The 19,023-nt window shown below is 44.4% G+C and overlaps 1 protein-coding gene across 1 annotated transcript in view; it reads right to left on the bottom strand.

Moving 5' to 3' along the window:
- SNX30 (sorting nexin family member 30) overlaps positions 1–19,023 on the bottom strand; it is a 187,991-nt gene that overhangs the window by 128,948 nt on the left and 40,020 nt on the right. Inside the window, exon 3 of the mRNA XM_086949259.1 lies at positions 4,596–4,706. Coding sequence (XP_086805385.1) covers positions 4,596–4,706 — 111 coding nt within the window. The remainder of the gene's footprint in view (positions 1–4,595; positions 4,707–19,023) is intronic.

The following is a 19,023-nucleotide window of genomic DNA, read 5'->3' as shown; positions in this document are numbered from 1 at the left end:
CATCCCAGCTCAGAACCTGGCTACATGCAAATTAGTCTGTCCCTTGCCCAGTGCATCATGGGAACAGGGCAGACCAAACTACCAAGCCAATTCTTATACTGGAAAGGAAACAAGCTTCCGGGGACCGGTTTCTGCCATTACAGCCGTCTTCGGCCCGGCTTGCTTGAATCCTGATGGTGCAGTGAGCAAGGGACTCATGTCTGAGCATACCCTTCCACGCTTATGGTGGACAACACGATTCAGAAACGGGGGTGGTGATGGACAGAGTATCTGAATTAAGCAGAACACTCCTACCCAGTCAACAGATCAGGGATTGATCCATCACCGTTTTTTAGCTCACTGCACCATCCCAGCTCAGAACCTGGCTACATGCAAATTAGTCTGTCCCTGGCCCAGTGCATCATGGGAACAGGGCAGACCAAACTACCAAGCCAATTCTTATACTGGAAAGGAAACAAGCTTCCGGGGACCGGTTTCTGGCATTACAGCCGTCTTCGGCCCGGTTTGCTTGAATCCTGATGGTGCAGTGAGCAAGGGACTCATGTCTGAGCATACCCTTCCACGCTTATGGTGGACAACACGATTCAGAAAAGGGGGTGGTGATGGACAGAGTATCGGAATTAAGCAGAACACTCCTACCCAGTCAACAGATCAGGGCTTGATCCATCACCGTTTTTTAGCTCACTGCACCATCCCAGCTCAGAACCTGGCTACATGCAAATTAATAACCATAAGCGTGGAAGGGTATACTCAGATGTGAGTCCCTTGCTCATTGCACCATCAGGATTCAAGCAAGCCGGGCCGACGACGGCTGAAATGCCAGAAACCGGTCCCCGGAAGCTTGTTTCCTTCCCAGTATAAGAATTGGCTTGGTAGTTTGGTTTGCCCTGTTCCCATCATGCACTGAGACAGGAACAGACTAATTTGCATGTAGCCAGGTTCTGAGCTGGGATGGTGCAGTGAGCTAAAAAACGGTGATGGATCAAGCCCTGATCTGTTGACTGGGTAAGAGTGGTCTGCTTAATTCAGACACTCTGTTCATCACCACCCCCTTTTCTGAATCACTTTTAGAAAGTGGACATTACTTTGCTCTTACAGCGCTGTGTGCCTGCAGCCTGTCTCCAATACACTCTAATATCAGTCCAATTGCATTTTAAGGATTAGGAAGTCTAAGAACATTGTTTATTCTTCCTTTTTTTTCGTCCCACCTTTGTTTACTTGGTGCATGAAGATATAAGAACCAAAAACATAACTGTCTATGCATATGGATCAGAGAGGGGCGGTGTTCGCCATCGACATGGAAAAGGCATTTGATAGCCTCAAATGGGGGTTCTTATATGCAGTATTGACCAAAATTAGCCTAGGAATGGGCTTTATAAGCTGGGTATGGTTACTATATGCTGACCAAGTGGCGAGGGTATGCACTGGCTGTACAATATCAGCACAATATAGGGTGGAGAGGGGGACACACCAGGGATGTCCCCGGTCCCCGCTGCTATTCGCCTTGATAGTGGAGCTATTGGCCTGTATAGCAAGGCCCGGAAGGGCGTATCGGGGGATCCAGGTGGGAGAGATACGACACCAAGTGGCTTTATACGCAGATGACCTCCTACTATTCCTAAATGATGCAGAGGGCCACCTGTCGGGGACTAAGGCAATGGAGCGCTTTGGCTCCTTATCGGGGTTACGAGTGAACTAGCTGAAGCCCAAACTTTTACCCCTGGTGAGGGACGCAAGGCACCCTCTGAATCTGGGAAATCCGAGATTGGAGCCCAGCTGCTTCCGTTACCTAGGGGTCCACATATTCCACACGATGGAAGACGTAAAAAAGGGCAACATAGGGAGGGCGCTCCACTCGCTTAAGGACACCATGACCTTCTGGGGGAAGCTCCCTCTTTCGGTGATGGGTCGCATCTCACTACTTAAAATGGTGGCACTACCCCGGCTGCTCTACTTTTTGTAACATTGCCAAATTGGATATCAGCGGCCTGGTTCCGGGAGCTGGACTCCTGAATGTCGGCCTTTGTGTGGGGGTCGGGACGCAGAAGGGTAGCCCTTACTACATTAAAGCGGCCCAGACTGGGGGCGACATGGCAATGCCCAACATGGAGGCTTATTATTTGGCAGGACAACTGCAGAGGTTTACACCAGGGGTCTCCAAACCGGTCCTGGAGGGCCGGATCCATGCCAGATTTTTGGGATATCCCCATTGAGATACATGTAGTTATTTAAAAAATCTGGCATGGATCCGGCCCTCCAGGACCGGTTTGGAGACCCCTGGTTTACACAATGGATTGCGGGAGGCAGGGACCCATACAGGGGGATGCCTCCGTTCGCCCCGGAGGGATCCGCGGTGTTCTGAACTCTGCTGAGGATGATTAGGACCCACAAATCAACAGTAACGAACATAGGGCGATACATCGTTGCTGGGGCAGATGCCTGCAGAAAACTAAAACAAAGCGCCTATACTCCCCAAAAATGGTGCTGCAGCTACTGGAGGCCCTTTCCCACGGAGGACAGAGGCAAAGCATGAACGAATGGAGTGAAGCAGGGGCAACAAGGGTCGGGGATCTGTTCCGGGACGGGGAGCTCCTCTCCTTCGAGGAATTCAGGGCAGACTGGGACCATACCACCAGGGCACTTTCTCCTACATGGGGCGGTCACAGGAGCAATACGGCGCCACTGAGGTGCAGGGATGGTGGAACCTCCGCGGCACTACACATGTGAATATATGAGCTTGGCGGGTGGAACCATCGAGGTGGTGGCCTCCCTATACAGAGCCATTGGACGGGACTCCACGCAACCACTAGATAGATTACAACACAAATGGGAGGACGACATTGGAGGGCCACTAGAGGAGAAGGACTGGGACAATGTTTTAGAGCGAACTGCCAAAGTATCTCGAAATGCACGGTTTAGCCTGATCAGCTTTTATGTACTCCACCAAGCCTATTTAACCCCAGAACGTATTAACCGATATTTTGTTGGCGCAGATGCTAGATGCCCGAGGTGTCAGGAACTGGAACAACGTTTATACATATGATTTGGAGCTGTGCCTCCTTAACCCAATACTGACAAGAAGTGACAAGTGAAAGCGAGGGTGACGGAAAGGGTGGTCCCCTCTACACCGGCCCACGTACTGCTCCATTTATTTCCACACTCTGCTCAAACAAAAAACCACATTCAGGTTCCAGGACTTGGCATTTATTCTGGCGAACCGGGAAATCACTAGTAGCTGGAAGAAACCCGGGGGTCCCGATGTCCTCAGATGGAGAAGTGGGCGGGTTGCGAGAGCAGGGTCCTGCTTCGGAATGCACGGCGGGGAGTAGGCAAGCTGGAGAGAGCCCAGGCATGGGAAGGGCTGGTGGCAGACTTAATGAGACTGGGCAGGGACTCGAAGGCTTCCTCACCAGAGAGAATCCAACACGTAGAGCATCCCCAGGGACCAGATTAAGGTGGGATACCCCAATAGAAAAGCGAGAATGGGAGTGATTCCTAACATCGACACACAGGTGCAGAAGGGGGTCACAACGGAAGGCTCGGGCGCACCATCACGGTCCACGCCTGGAATACCAGGGAACATACTAATCGATCTGAATGATACTCAAGGGGAGACAGCAGTGCTGAGAGGGGCGGGGGTAGGGGTCGTTGTTTTTGAAGCCTTATTGTCGGGAGCGGGGGAAGGGGGCATATCCGATGTGCAAGTACTAAGGGGAATACTGTGAACTTCCAAGTTGTCATGTACAGATGGGGCACAGAGAGGACATTGACAGCATCAGCAGGTCAATGGGTTGTATTGCCCGCTCAAGACCAATGTATACTGCTACCTTTAAGGTGTTCGATGTAAGCATTATAAAAGACAATAAAGTTTGTTTTAAAAAAACTGTCTATGCATATGGATTGTACGTTGATACCACAATAAAGAAATTTAAAATAAAGATCAAAAACATGTTTTTTCACATTTGGTCTAATTACTTTATGAATGTAAATAACTAAAGCATACTTGCAAACTGTGACTACATGCCTGCTCTTATCAATGTTTCACCAAAAAACTATACAATTGTATCTGTTTAACGGAGCATACGGCTCTCAGACAGTGAGCGAATTGTATAGGGTCACTGGAAAGTCCAAACCCCCCCCCCCCCCCCCCCCCCCCGAGATGTATGGTCTCCTATGCCCTGGTCTTACAACTAATAACCCACAATCAATGTGAGGTGGCCCTAAGGTGATGAGACGGTGCTGTACAAAACAAAATAAATGCATTTTGCTTAGTACCGTGCTACTTGCTGAAAAAGCGTTTTAATGCCTGGTCACGGGTCGTAAGCGATATATAAATATATTTACAATTTTCTAAATAACCTTACGGTGTAACCTTTTTTTCTTCACGTATTATAACGTTAATTGGATAGTCCCAAACAGTGAATATCTCACATAAAGGTAAGCACAATAAAACAAATACCATACTGTACAGAAATATATATGTTTGCGTGTATATATATATACACACACACACACACACACACACACACAAAGGCAAATCACATCGAATAAAATAAAATATACCGAAAAACAATCCATCTTGGGCAACTACCTACGGGAATGAGATGCGTGGGTTGCGATTCTTCGAGTTTAATCCTTAGCCAATCAAAATCCTGGTACCTTCTGCGTACCGAGTACTCCGGCAGGTCAAACTCTGCCCTGGTGGTCTAAAAATAGGAAGAGAATGAAAACAAGGTTAGGCTGTGTTCTCCACTTGGAGGCCGCAAGGCTTCCCTCTCCCCTCCCTGGTGAGCCGCCAGCAAGCAGAGGCAGAGGTGATGTGTGTGCATTGCACGCAAACCTTGACAAGCAGCAGAGGGTAAACTCAGCTGAACTCCAGGTGGGGGCGCTGGCATGCCGCAAAGAAGGGAGGAAGGGGGCGGGAAGCTGAGGGGGCGGAGGGTGAGGCTGATGTCTGGTTTGCTTAAAACATACTATCTGAACAGGTCAGGCAATATATACTGTGCGCTTTAGCGCTATGAAAACTAAACACTTGTTTGGGCGGAGAGCACATTGAAAATATATAGGTATGCCGGTTTAGTACTTTTACATATCACCAAATTATTTTTATGCGAGACGCGGAGCACTTCGAATTTTATGATGCAAATATTTTTCTTGGGTTCCCACAAACGAAACCAAACAAAATAGGTTCTACAAGGTCCAGAGACAGGCAGCGTTTCCACAGTACACAGTGACCCCTTCATAGCCATATTCTCACAATCATGATGCTTCGCTTTCACTCCCTGCCAGCCCACTCCACCTACATGCAACGGAAGCCTGCAAGTATCAAATTCCATCTTGTAGGGATTCGTAGCCCTGGCCAGCTAAAAGCAGGCGTAGTAGCTTCACCTAGCCGTCAAATCGGTGCCATCAACTTTGTAAGATTCATGTCTCCCCCTTTACGGCCTGGTTGACAAGTTCAGGAACACTCGATTTTAGCCAATAAACACCCATATCATCAAGGGTGGTACGTTTTTGGGCATACCACACCCTTCAAACTCAACTGCACACATGAGCTTGTATGTATTTTAATGTTTGTGCACAGCTGGAAACTGATAGCAGAAGATGCTGTAGTTAGGGTGACCAGATCTTAAGAACCAAAAACCGGCCATATGCAAATCAGTCGACCCTGTGCCTCATGGGAACAGTCCAGACCGAACTGCCAAGCCAGGACCTCCCTGGACCGGAAATAAGCTTCCTGGGACCGGTTTCTAGGCACTACCCTTCATCAACCAGGCTAGCTTGAATCCAGGGGCACAGTGAGCAAGGGACCCACATCTGGGCATACCCATCCCACTTAGAGTGAAAAGTGCTACGCACTTGACTGGGGTGAATGTATGATTTATTCAGCATTCCGTCCATCATTTGTTTGCGTAGCACATTACCTGTTTGGAATCATCTTTAGCTATCAGGCAAGAGGCTATTCTACTCTATGGAAGCAGTTAAGGGCGCATAAACCCCTCTTTCGATCTGTTTTCGTAGTAGAGGACCACTGCAGATTGGACAATAGGTAGACATGAGCCTTTTATCAGTTTACTGTAGGCCATAGTTACGTTTGTCAATAAATAGTCCAGATTCCAAGGAGTGGTTGAGGAGACTGGCAAAATGGCAACTGAGCTGTTGACGAAGATGCCCTTTCATACATGTGCTGGACAGGGATCCATCAAAAATCCTGATGTGCCTCACACTTCTGTGAGACTGGTGAGGTCATCATAAGAGAAAGGATTGAAGACTTGTAGTCTGTGTTGAGGTACAGGTTAAGGTGATGTGTGGTTTGCCGTTTGCGTTTCTAGGTCTGTGGCTGTGGAAATGAAGTTGGCAGAAATGGAGTCCCATAGATCATGTGTGGGTGCTTTTGGAGCCAGGAGCTTTAATGATTCTATGATTCAAACGTATATTTCATCAATAAACCCACCTTAATCATCACATCTCGACTACAGCTATACTTATTACAATGAGCATTCTGGCGTCATGAATTCAGAGATTTTACATGTTTATGGTGGTCTTTGGTGGGATGCGGTTATTTAGGACTGATGTCAGCCAGTTGCAGAACTGCTGGGCTCCTATGCAACGAGTTAAGTTAAGCATAAGAGGAGGCACGGTCAAGACGTTTTGGTGATCATTTGCAGATGTTTTTGAACTGCTGGCTCTTTATTTAGATGAAAGGTTGGGTAGGTGGAGGTGGAACTGAATAATAGCATGATTAGTCAATATCATATGACACCTACTGGCAACTGTGATGATGTTCCAAGAGGCAAAAGATATGCCCAGCTATGTGGGTAGGGTCAGAAATTAAGATAAACTTCAGTCATTTCAGGCTCGATTGCAGGCTTCTGGATATGAGAAAATCAGGTATGAGAAACCAGGCATCTAAGTGCCCCAGTATTTATAGTGTGAAATACGATGCAACATCTAAGAGGCGGTCAGAAAAGGTGGCATTGTAAAGAGGAGGTCTGTAGATAAGGAGAACTTAGAAAGTGTAGGATGATGGAGAAGAACACTGGACAAGCAGAAGTTTGCAATCTGGAATGGTGCACTTTACAAGCGATTTTGCAAGCAGTCATCACTTTTGTACACAACAGCGATTCTTCCTCTAGTCTTCTGCGAGGTGCATTTCTTATGAGGATTCTGTAGCTGATAGATATGCCCTCAGGAGGATTGGGCCAACATCGCTTAGCCATGTTTCAGAAAAGCAGGTCAAAGTTAAAGTGTGACAGGAAATTGTATCTTGAATGCAGTTCTTGTTTAAGGATCTTGCGATTCTGAGGAAACCGGACAGGTGTTTTTGATGGCAGAAGGGCGATTGTAGTAGGAGGGGTAGTCAACTGTAATTACAGGGGAATAGGTGTAGGGTCTGCTCAGAAACAGGAAGGCTTGCGAGTCACATTACAGAATTAAGAGGACAGAGCAGGTACAGGCAACAGAGGGAAGGACAGGCTGGAGGGTGGGCGTTTGTGGAAGAGGATATTTGAAGTTGAAGAGTGATAGGATGGAGGGTTTGAGTAGGAGGGAGATAAGAGGTTGACTGAATAAAGTATGGTGGGTAGGTAGTCTTGAGGTTGCAAGGGTGGAGAAAGCAATAACCAAGTCTTTGAGGCGACTGACAAGCAAAAATGGAATGAATGACAGAAGCGTGGGCAGAAGAAGAGGGAGTAATGGGTAGGGAGAGAATACCGCATACAAGTGGAATCAGCGTGAACATTCTGTGCAAGCGAGCCGGCGCAAAATGAGACCGTATAGAAGAACACTGAGGGGAGAGGGGGGGCAAGCAAAAATTACAAGGCAACAATAGGGAAAAGGGCGGTGAAGCAAGTAGAAAAAGGTTTTGTCATTTGCACAGGGCCGTAAGCAGAAGAAGTGATTATAGCAGGCAGAGACTCAGTGCCAATAATTATTGTGGGATTCGGACAGACTTGTAGAGGTAAAATCCAGAGCCGCAGAGGCTCATCTAGCAAAACAGAGGAGAATTTTCTTTTTAGGTATAACGGAGGATGTTGTTCTAGTTCCAGAAGAAAGGAGATTTTTACCTTTGGAGTGTTGGGTGCTATCATACAAGAGGCAGTTAGTGATTGATACAATAATGATTGTAGTCTAGAGCAATGGTTCTCAACTTATGGTCTGGGACCGCTGGAGGTCCGTAAAGCCTACTTAAGGGGTACCGCTACTGATAAGAAAAGTAAATAATACTAACAGATTTAATAAAGTGTATATACATTCCGATGCAAAACGCGAAATAGAAAATTTAAACGGTCTGGAAATGTGAGCAAATTTGAAATTGGTGGCTAAAAATTAAGTCAGTATCTTCAAATTGATTTGGAGCAGAGCAAGTGCATCAAACAGAACATAGTATGGACAATGAGTGGCCTCAACTGAATTTAGGCACGCTCCAACCTTCAGATTAAAATTCCAATTTTAGATTTTTTTGTGATTTAAATATTTAATCAGTTGTGTATCTGTTTGAATAATGATTGTTTTTGCATTGTTTTGTGGTTCAAATCATTGACATTTATTTGGTCGGGGTCCCCAGGTTCCACTAACGAATCAGTGGTGGAACCCAGGATCCAGTAATTATTAAGTGAGGGTCCACAGAAGTCAAAAGATTAAGAACCACTAGTATAGAAAGGTGAAATCCAGCTGTGATGTTTGGCCCTTGTAAAATATGAGCTGTAAAGGGCACTTACAGTCACACATCAAGATTAAGTAGTGCTGCGACCAAAATACCAATGTGTGCAGGGACCACAATGCTAATCAAAAAGAGGTAATTAAGTTATCAGTGGAAATCATAAAGCAAAGAACAGCTATGACAAAAAACCAATTTGAAATCCTAAAACTACATAAGAAAATGACACTACCTGACTAAAAGATAGCCCATCACCATTCAGGCGTGGATGTGTCTAAGCTGTACCCGAAACTCAAACCCGAAGACAGATTGGGCTAATCACCAGCAACAACCAACACAAATGTATATAGGAATAGATCTCAGCGATGAACCTGGACAGCCTCACCGCACAACTGATTAACAGCATCAAATCACAATAATTTCACATACACACCACACCCCGCATCAAAAAACATAGCTTAAAAAAAAACTTAAACCACCTGGCACCAACTCCTGATGCTCTGTAATTTCAAATAATTTTGCATCTAGCAATACTTCAGAACAGCCAAACAGGCACTGGTCCTCTCTTACATCAGACAGAAGGCCCTTCTCACTGGAGCACCAAAGTCACATCTGACCCCATGAAGAAAGTCCTCATGCTACTGAAAAGAACTCCCCACGATCGCCACTGCAGCCTGCATCACCTTCAGTCTGCTGCAAAAGGGTGAATATGAGCACTCCACCATATCTGGCAAGCAAGGTTAAGATGTACAGTGGACTACATAATGCTTCCAGTAGCAATCTCAGCAGGCATGAGACAAAAAAGCAGGGAGAAGACCAGCGTACAAACCTTTTACGAAGCTCTCAGAGTTCTCATACAACTGAGATCTGTCAAGCTCCCTCACTCCTGTGCTTCAGGAAGGAATGGACGATCCTCTTAAAGATTTCATTCACATGTAGACCTGCACATCTGGACCCCCTTCACATCCCCCGCTGATACCATTCTCTTATCCTGGCTGCACTCCCCTCACTCAAATGCCCTCAACTCAACCTTTGTCCTGCATTTCATTGCTTTGCAGCTAGGTTTACGATATATAACCCCCCATAAACACAAACAAAAACAAAAAAACAGACTAGGCAATGAAACAGACTAGTACAAAAGCAGAGAAGACACCAATGGAATCGAAGACCGCTCCAATGTCAAAAAGAGACACGATTATTGGAAGAATTAAAAACATTAATCAATAGTCAAATTGCACATTTCTGAGTGCATTACAAATCTTCAGAATTATGTTTAATGAACAAACCAATGCACATGAGAAGATGGAGGAAGAAACAACTATGATCCATAGAAGATGCATTAAGGATAATAAAATTCAATCTGAGCAGGCATAATAGGAACAGAAATCACTAGAAAGTGGTTATAAAACGATAGGCCAAAGGACTTTTGTAACATAGTACAACTTTTAGATGAAAATTATATAATACCTGTTAGCTTCCGTCAACATCAGACTGTGGTTCTAATAAGAGTGAGCTACAACCAAATAGCCATTTCCTTCAGGTAACAGAAGAAATCATAAGAAATACTTGCAAACAGCCAACCTAAACATTCTAGGGGATGAATATAGTATTCAATTAAGGTACCTCTCCAGCAAATAATCAGCACAGGATTGAAGAAACCTGCCATCAAAAAAATCCACAAAAAATATTCTGCATTGACTAGCATAGCTATTAAGGATTTCCCATATTTTATATAAACAATGATAAGCCAACAGATAATTAGATACTTTGGTCATTAAATCCAATGCATGTGGACCAGTGTGTTCAAGCCACTAATTCTCAGAGGCAGGAGGATTACGCCTCCATCCCAAGGGGAGCGGATGTAGCCTTACGGCTAGAGCAGTCGACTTCTGAGCTGGGGATCCGGGTTCGAGTCTCGGCAAGGACGCTCAACATCCTGTGATTCAGGGCAAATCGCTTAATCAACCTGTGCCTAACAAAAATGGATGTTTCCATCTGTAACAATACTGGTGCTCATGTAAAGCGCTCTGATACCCGATTTCTCCGGTCTAGTTCGCACTATATAAAACTCTTTAAAAAAAAAAAAATCCAGAGCATCATTTCATATCTTAAGAAAGGACATTTAGGGGTTTTTGCCAACACAAGAGGATTGACAGAAAGCAAAGACTAGCATCACGTTGTACACCATCTCCTTCCCGCCTGCTACAGAGAATCCGCCAGTATATTCTTATAGTTTTATCGGGCTTGATGCAAGCTCACTATGTCAATTCTGTGCTACAAGACATGCTGCAGGTCCTCTGCCACCTTTGCTGGAATACAAAATTCAAGCTGTCGCCCCAGGCTAACCACCACACATCACTTTCTGCGACAACTATTATTATTCTCACATCTGTGAGAATCTCTTGGATTTAATTTCTGCTTATAGACGTTGAGCGACAAACTTCTTGGTGATATTGTATTTTAAGTTTTATGGTTAGGTCTCCATTTGTTTGCAGGTCATCTTACACCACCACTGTTCAAGGAACACATTTCCATCTTGATTTTACAAAGTGTATGACTCATTTGTATAGTAAGGTCTGGGTTGGTCACTGGCTCAGATTTTATTATTTCTATTCTTTTCAGCGGCCCATTAAAAGTGAGAGCTCTTTCATAATGACTTCGCTTTTTCACCAGTGCTCCGATATTACGGCTGCTAAATTTGCATGAATCTGCATTTAATTTGTTAGATTCAGACTACAGTTGTGCAGCCTTACATTTGATTTTATGCAACAATCATGGGATGCACGCTTTCGAGGTAGACATCTTGGGCTACATTCATTCCACAGACTATTGCTTCTATTGATAAAGCAATCCATGTTGTCTCTTCATGACCTCATACGACACTACACCATCACAGCTATTTTTATCAGGCATCACCAATTTGGGTGAGATAGTAAGACCACATTGCCCCGCCTGCTTCAACCAAATAGTATGTGTTTGATCTGGACAAGTGGTTCTGGGCCTGTGGTCTGGGGACCCCTGGGGGTCTGTGAAGCTAACTCAGGAGGTATGCGACTGTATAGAAAATTAAATAATATTAGCAGATTAATAACGTGTATATGAATAATGAAGCAAAGTGTAAAAATGAAAATGGTAAACGTTCTGTAAATGTGAAGGAATGTGAATGTGGTGGCTAAAAATTAAGTTAGTATCTTCAGAATGATTCATCTGAGCAGTGCAAGTGCATCAAACTGAATATAGTATGGACGACAAGGTATCTCAATCGAATTTAGACAAGCTCAAGCCTTCAGATTAAAATTTAAAAAAAATATTTTTGGGTGAATTAAATAAAATGTTTAATCAATTGTGCATCATTTGTTTGATTAATGCTCGTTTCTGCATTTTTTCGTGCAGTGTTTTTCGTTCAAATTATTGAAAATTCTTAGGTTGGGGCCCTCGGCTTCCAGTGATGACCAAGTGGGGGTCCAAGTTTCCACTAATGATTCAGTGGGGGACCCGCGTTTCAGTAATGAACAAGTGGGGTTCTACAGAAGTCAAAAGGTTAAGAACCACTGATCTGGACAATAAACCAGAAGACTCCTTACATTCATTCTGCTTCCCCCAACTTTTGTTCAGAAGGATTGTTAGTAACCAAGTTGAAGATTCAAACCCGAATAATGCTTTTCATTTCACAAATACGCCCCTTATGCTTCTTTGTCTGGCTAACACTGATCCGTTCATCCAGGTTTTCTTGCTACTTTGTTCGAAGGTGAATCCCATCTTCAGCTCTTCTATCCCCAAACACCAATTGATCTTTTTATCATTTTTTTTTGGGAGAGGGCAGGATTCTATCAGGACCCCAGCACTCCCCCCCCCCTATTATCTAGCCTCCATCCAAGAGTTACTTTTGAATCATATAGCTCTTGACCATGTCTTTAACCAACATCTACTTTTACCTCCCTGCCCATGCCAGACTTCTCTTCAGGTCGACTGTTCTACACCATCCCTTCCCCCAAAGCCTACTGTTCCTTTTTCTTAATACTCCTAACTACACTAAGCCTTCCTTTTACTTCTCCATTACTTCACCCCTTTTACTTTCCTCTTTATGCTTTTTTTCCTTTCCCCCTCGCCTGTTCCCCAATCATCATCTCTTCCCTTCCTTCTCCATTTTACTAAACAGACTGCTACTTGTGTAACTTTAGTTTACTCCTGCCTGTTGATTGATAGTTCCTGTTTGAAGCCACGCAAATTCATGTTGTTTAGTCAGGTTTGAATACAAATTTATCTGTACTCACCGAAATTCCACTTCAAGCAAGATTTTCATAGTAACTAACGAATATGCAAATAATTCCATACCAGATGCCCTCCAATAGCAAATATTTAAAGTAGAAATCCTGAAGCCCTGGATTGATTCAATCAAGCAAATCTGCAAGTGCCATGACCTATGAAGTAAACACTGTGGAAAGTATGTCCCTGTGAAGGGTAACAAGCCTGTATAAATGCTTTGATAGGAAGGTAATATTTATGAGTAAAAGGATCTTGTTTCATGGGTAAGATATTTTGCAGCATTTCACATTAAGATAGGTTTAGTGTCAGTCAGAAAGCAGCCAGAGATGGCCAATAGGATGTTGCGTTTTCAGGGGGCGGAGCCGAGGGATGTAGGATATATTCTCTACACAGAGTTTAGAGTGTAAGCCAAGACGCCTCTTTGATGCTCCATGTTGAAACAGATGCATTACAGTGTAATCTACTGTTCAAAGCGAACTCGCGAGTGATCCACGAACAAGTATGAGAACCAAGGGTGTATTTGACGAGCAGCCTCTTCAGTCGGAGAATGTAACGCTTTGTAATTACAATAGCCTTTGCATAATCAAAGACTTTGATGTGTAGTTAGGGTTGCCTTACTAAAAAGAACTTTATTTTTATTTTTTTATAAAGCACTTACTGCTGCTGTTAGTAGAGAGTCGGTTGATTTTTTGGATTGGTGCATTTTTTTGACACCAATAATGTTTTTACAAAAGGTCTCTGTGGGCATAGTCTTTATAATGCAATGCAGAATTTCTCAAAAACTTGCTTAACATCTAGCTTCGTGACACGCGTGAGCGTTCATGCAGCCACAAACTAAAGAAGGAACTCACTGAATCTAAAGGATTGTGTGATGGTCCCCATTTTTATTTTTATTCCAAATTTTCCTCTTTGATTCTGGAATGCTGAGTGTGTTCTCGACACGTTTCTATTCCCCTCTCAATGTATTGTAGGCGTTGTTGCAATATTGGAGCCCAGCAATCAGATATGCACGGCCGAACTACGTTTAGAGACCCGGTGTAATTTAAAAAATCTTAATTTTAAATACATTACATTATCCTATTTAATTGTGGTAGAACTACTTACTTCCTACACACTGCTGCATTGTTTCGTAAATCAGTCATAAGGAATGGCTGGCACGAGAGGAGCGATAAAGGCACCGCAATTAATATTATCCACACCTCTTTCACTATTTATGAGGAACCATAGTTAGAACCAATGTTGGTAATTCTCCTGGAATATCCTCACCATGGCGTGTGCATGGCAATCTTTGGAACGACAGAGTTCATTAAGTCTGCACTGTGTTTTCCAAAGAAAACTGACAGACTCAGCTTATCACCAGTCAGTTCAGTGAGCCAAGTCAGACAACTGACCAAACCTAAATATCCCAGGGTTTACTTACAGCATCCTTTTTCCAGACCAGGTCCTCGATTACATCCAAGGCTGGTCAGCCCAAATCGGTCACACAGTAAAGCACAATTTGAGCTGGAGAACTCCGCTATCCATTTTCCCCAACACGGCTTACAAAAACTTGACCCACTAACAGACCCAACGAGTCGGGCTAGACAGCACAGGTCTTTGCTAGACTATTGTTGCCAATTCATTAAAGTGTGTTTTGGCTCCACCCAGAGCAGTGGTTGTCTCTAGCCTCTTGCTATTCGCGGTTTTTGGTGCACTTTGCCACTATGGAGTACTGGCATTGCAATGCATTTACAAGCATGCCAACATTTGCAAAGAGGGAAGTGGGAGATTAGGAACAAAAAAAATGGATAAATGGAAAATGGAATTTAGAAAACATAAAAAAATGTTAAAAAAGTTCCACCAGTTTCAAGCCATAACTTTACTCAAATTGCCATTCGTTTTTTACCTTCTGGTACAACCTAGAGTTGGGCGAATCACTGAAGGCTCGATCCAGATGCCAGACTCTGGCATACCTCGAGGTCCTCTTGGACCATGGAGTCCTACACAAGCCAAGCTTTCCTGGAGCTTTTGCCTGCCACCGGCAGTGTAACATCAAAAGCCAAGAATGAAAGACAAAGAGTTAACCTTCTATGCAAAACAGAAGCATAAGCAGGAGATACCACTTAGTGCTATATTGCACAATTGGAAACTAGAAAACCTGAGATCAATCCCAACTTCCTTCTTTGACCAAACTGAGCGAAGATGGGCAAATATTTTATTTTACAGAGCCTCCTTTTTTAAATGATCATATAAGAGAGCGCTCTCTCATGTGATAAAGTGCGCTGTTCAAAAACCTTTTCTGCTTGATTTAGTATACTATGAATGGATGAATTCGGATTTGTATAGCACACCTTATCACCAATGAGGGTATCCAGGCGCTGTCCATTGGCACGGGCGGTTAAGTGATGTGCCCAGAATCACAGGAAGTTGAGCCGACGCGGAGACTCAAACCTGGAGCCCAGTTTCGAAGTAGTCAGCTCTGGCCGTTAGACCACATACTCTATAATGCTGCTCCATCTTCATTACGACTTTAAGCCATATAAAGGGCGAACATGACAACTGACTTGCCTTTTAGTTCACGAATGCCACTGTGGGCAGAAAGGGAGGGCATGAATGTTTCTGTAGATATTTAAAAACTATCATTTTTAATTAATGCCTCTCAACGCAGTGATAGTCAAATGTACTACGGTGAAAAACTCCCACAAGATAATAAAGAAATGCACCCTTTTGAATTTTGAAAAGATTTTATCATCGTTTTACAGGATGTTTGCTGCACGATGTACATGGCAAACGTTTTCAGGGCTCGGCTAGTGGCGAGGCTCTTGGAGCCAAGCCAGACACTTGGCTCTGCTCTCAATATCTGCTGGCAGGCCCACCTGACTACAACAATGAATGGAACCAAACAACCATTTGGCCTTTCTCCCTCATTAATCTCACAAATTAAATCAAGCAGAATGTTAGCAGCAGAATTATCGTGATGAATAAGCACTTGTCATCATGCACGTGTCACGATGCTATTATGGCAGCCTAACGGCGAACATATCTACGCGTGCATGAGTTAACATATGCATCATGGCACAGCAGCCCTTTTATTGTATTATTAAATGTACCTTTCCAAGATGGCGGATGCTGAACTTGGAGCAGTAAATTATAAACGAAGTTCAGCAAAACACACTTTTGGGAGAAAGGAGAGGTACAGCAGCAAAACACAGCAGCAGAGCCCTCCAAAAAGAAAAAAAGATGCACTGCGGTGGGGTGGGGGGGGGGGATAGAAGTGAAGCCAAAGTAAACGCAGAGGAATGGCAGGAATAATGGAGGAGAGGGGTTTATAGGGGTGGATGAAATAAAATAAAGAAACAAAGCAAGCAGAGCAGGACGGGGGGAGAAAGCGAAGGAGACCTTTTGTTGGGGAGCAACACATTGAGCATAGAGGGGCACAGGGGTGTGAGGGGAAAGGGGCACAGGGGGAGGGGGGAAGAGAGCAAGAAAACAGGCTCTCCAGTGGAGTGCTGAAAGAATATGAAAAAAATGGTTCCCTGAATTTAAGAAGTGGAAGAATTCAAGTCAACCAATCAACAGGTAAGGAAGTTACACTCTAGAAGATGAACAAAGACAAGAAGAGGAAAGAAAGCCATTACATTCAGAAGCAAGACAAGCAGTGGCAAAGCCAATAGACATCCCCTAAGTCAGCGCTATTGGCTTTGCCAATCTGTTTTAGACATGGTGTCCACCAGCATGGCAAAAATTTAGTGTAATAGGGGAGAGTGACATGAAGTGGAGAGTCATGGAGTGTCACAGAGTTGAGTGCGATGGAGAAGAATGGCAAAGGGTGGCGTACTGTGTTGTGGATTGGAGGTCTGTGGACTGGAGCCGAGTTGAGGGGCATACAATAGAATAAAATGTTGTACAGTGGAGTGTCGGAGAGGAGTGGCATGGAGTGGCATAGAGTGGAGTGGCATGGAGTGGCATGGAGTGGCATAGAGTGGAGTGGCATAGAGTGGGGTGGGGTGGCATAGAGTGGGGTGGGGTGGAGTGGCCTAGAGTGAGTGGGGTGCCCTAGAGGGAGTGAGGGGGCCTAGAGGGAGTGGGGGGGCCTAGAGGGAGTGGGGTGGTGGGGTGGCCTAGAGGGAGTGGGGTGGTGCGGTGGCCTAGAGGGAGTGGGGTATGGGGAGTGGGCTGGCTTAGGAGGAGTGGGGTGGCCTAGGGGGGAGGGGGTGGCCTAGGGGGGAGTGGGGTGGCCTAGGGGGAGTGGAGCGGCGTAGGGGGGAGTGAGGCGGCGTAGGGGGGAGTGAGGCGGCGTAGGGGAAGTGGGTCAGCGTAGGGGGAGTGGAATGGCATGGGGGAGTGGGGTGGCATAGGGGGAGTGGGGTAGAGTGCAGTGGATGTGAGAGTGGAGTGTTGCACAGTGGCCTAGAGAGAAGTGGCATAGAGCGGTGTTGAGTGGAGTGGGGCGGAACGTCGTGTTGAGGAGTGCCGTGGAGTAAAGTGTTGTAGAGTGGAGTATGTATGGTGTATTATAGCCTGCCATTATAAAAAACACATTTTCAACTGTAATGAACATTACATTTTGCTGGAATGCTGCACCTCCAGGGAAATCTTGTAGTGGTGAACCATATGCAAACGATAAATTTGTGAAGGACGATGCCCCTTAAAGTGTTAACAGGCTCCTGGGCAAGTGTTCCCTGCGAGAATACAGGTGGGTGTGCCCCTCCGAAGCAGTACACAGCAACAAGGACAGACCGTGCTACCATAAACAGCACTCAAAGCATGGTCGCTCCTGTGTGCCGCTAGTAATCAATTTCTTTAAATAATTTATCTTTATTCAATTTTAATGTTTGTATTAAATATTCGTGACCTGCGGAGTTGTGCTGTACGTTGTCTCAAAGATCCCGATTCCGGGGGCTACTTCAAAAACTCTTTAGAAACGCAGCAATGCAAGATGCAAAAGCCTTGTAGAAACATCTCATCACTCGAAAGCCATGATCCTAGGGATAAGATGGTTGTTGCATGCATCACATCTGTGGATGCACAATCCACTCACACATTCAAAAGAAACGACAAAACAGACAATAGCTAGTATAAGACGCATGTGCAAATGTAATAAGCTTCCCCGGGAGGGTTGGCTTATCCGTGATTTGCAGATCTTGGGAAAGTGCAAACAATACGGACCTAGGGAATAGACGTTTAAAAAAAATTGATATACTTTTCCTGCATCCATTGATCGTTAAGATGCATTTCATTAATCAAGTAATTGGCTTTTGAATTTAAGCTTAGATTGATCTCTGAGAACCAAACCACTCTTGGGAGCAATAAAATGCCACAGTCCCTCATTGCAGCAGTCATTGTAATCCCGAGTAACAGCCGCCTCTTATCGACTGACTCCAGAATTAGCTTTTGAATACTCTCCTTTTTGTTGTATAATATGTGCGTTACTTTGCCACGATTATTTATATAAAATTGTATTTAATGTACAATCTCAGTATTGTCATTTGTTCGTTAATTGAAGCTTTGTGGCAAACCTTGGGGTTTGAATTTCTCAAAATGTGTTGGGTACGTTTTTTTGTCCAAACTGGTGTCTTGACAAATATTACTTCAGTCACAACGTACTCTCACTCCTATACAACTGAGGGTTAAAACTGAAATAAATTCAGTATATTGTGGGTACAGCATGGTTGGCATATACACAATCCTATTATTTGTGTTTATAATGCAGCTCGTCAAATATACGTAATGCTACACAAGATATTCATGTACATCAACACATGCATATAATACAGAAGCCCTTTCAACACAAAGTCAGAATTTGTAGTATTTCAAATGGGTATAGTAACATGAACGAAGTACCAAGATGCTTCATGTGGTAAAATCCTGAAGACAGATGTAGAATCCTAACCAATGACTACCCACTTCTGCTCAAAGACGTATTTCCTCTTTCTGCACAATTTGTGAGGGATCTAACTTAGGTTTATGGACATACATTATGTGTAGTCTTGTCGCTTTTCATGTATAAGGTGCGGCTGTTCACAAGAAGATCCCTGCTGTCTCCCTACCAGGTAAAGCCTTGGGATGCTGCCTCTGTGGAAGTCACTGTGCACCCCTGTATGTCAACGTGCACATAC

Source organism: Lissotriton vulgaris, unplaced genomic scaffold (genome assembly GCF_964263255.1).
Source record: "Lissotriton vulgaris unplaced genomic scaffold, aLisVul1.2 SCAFFOLD_1734, whole genome shotgun sequence".
In the NCBI taxonomy this organism is placed as follows: Eukaryota; Metazoa; Chordata; class Amphibia; order Caudata; family Salamandridae; genus Lissotriton; species Lissotriton vulgaris.
The sequence above is the reverse complement of the archived record's forward strand: the minus strand, read 5'-3'. Positions and strand labels throughout refer to the sequence as shown.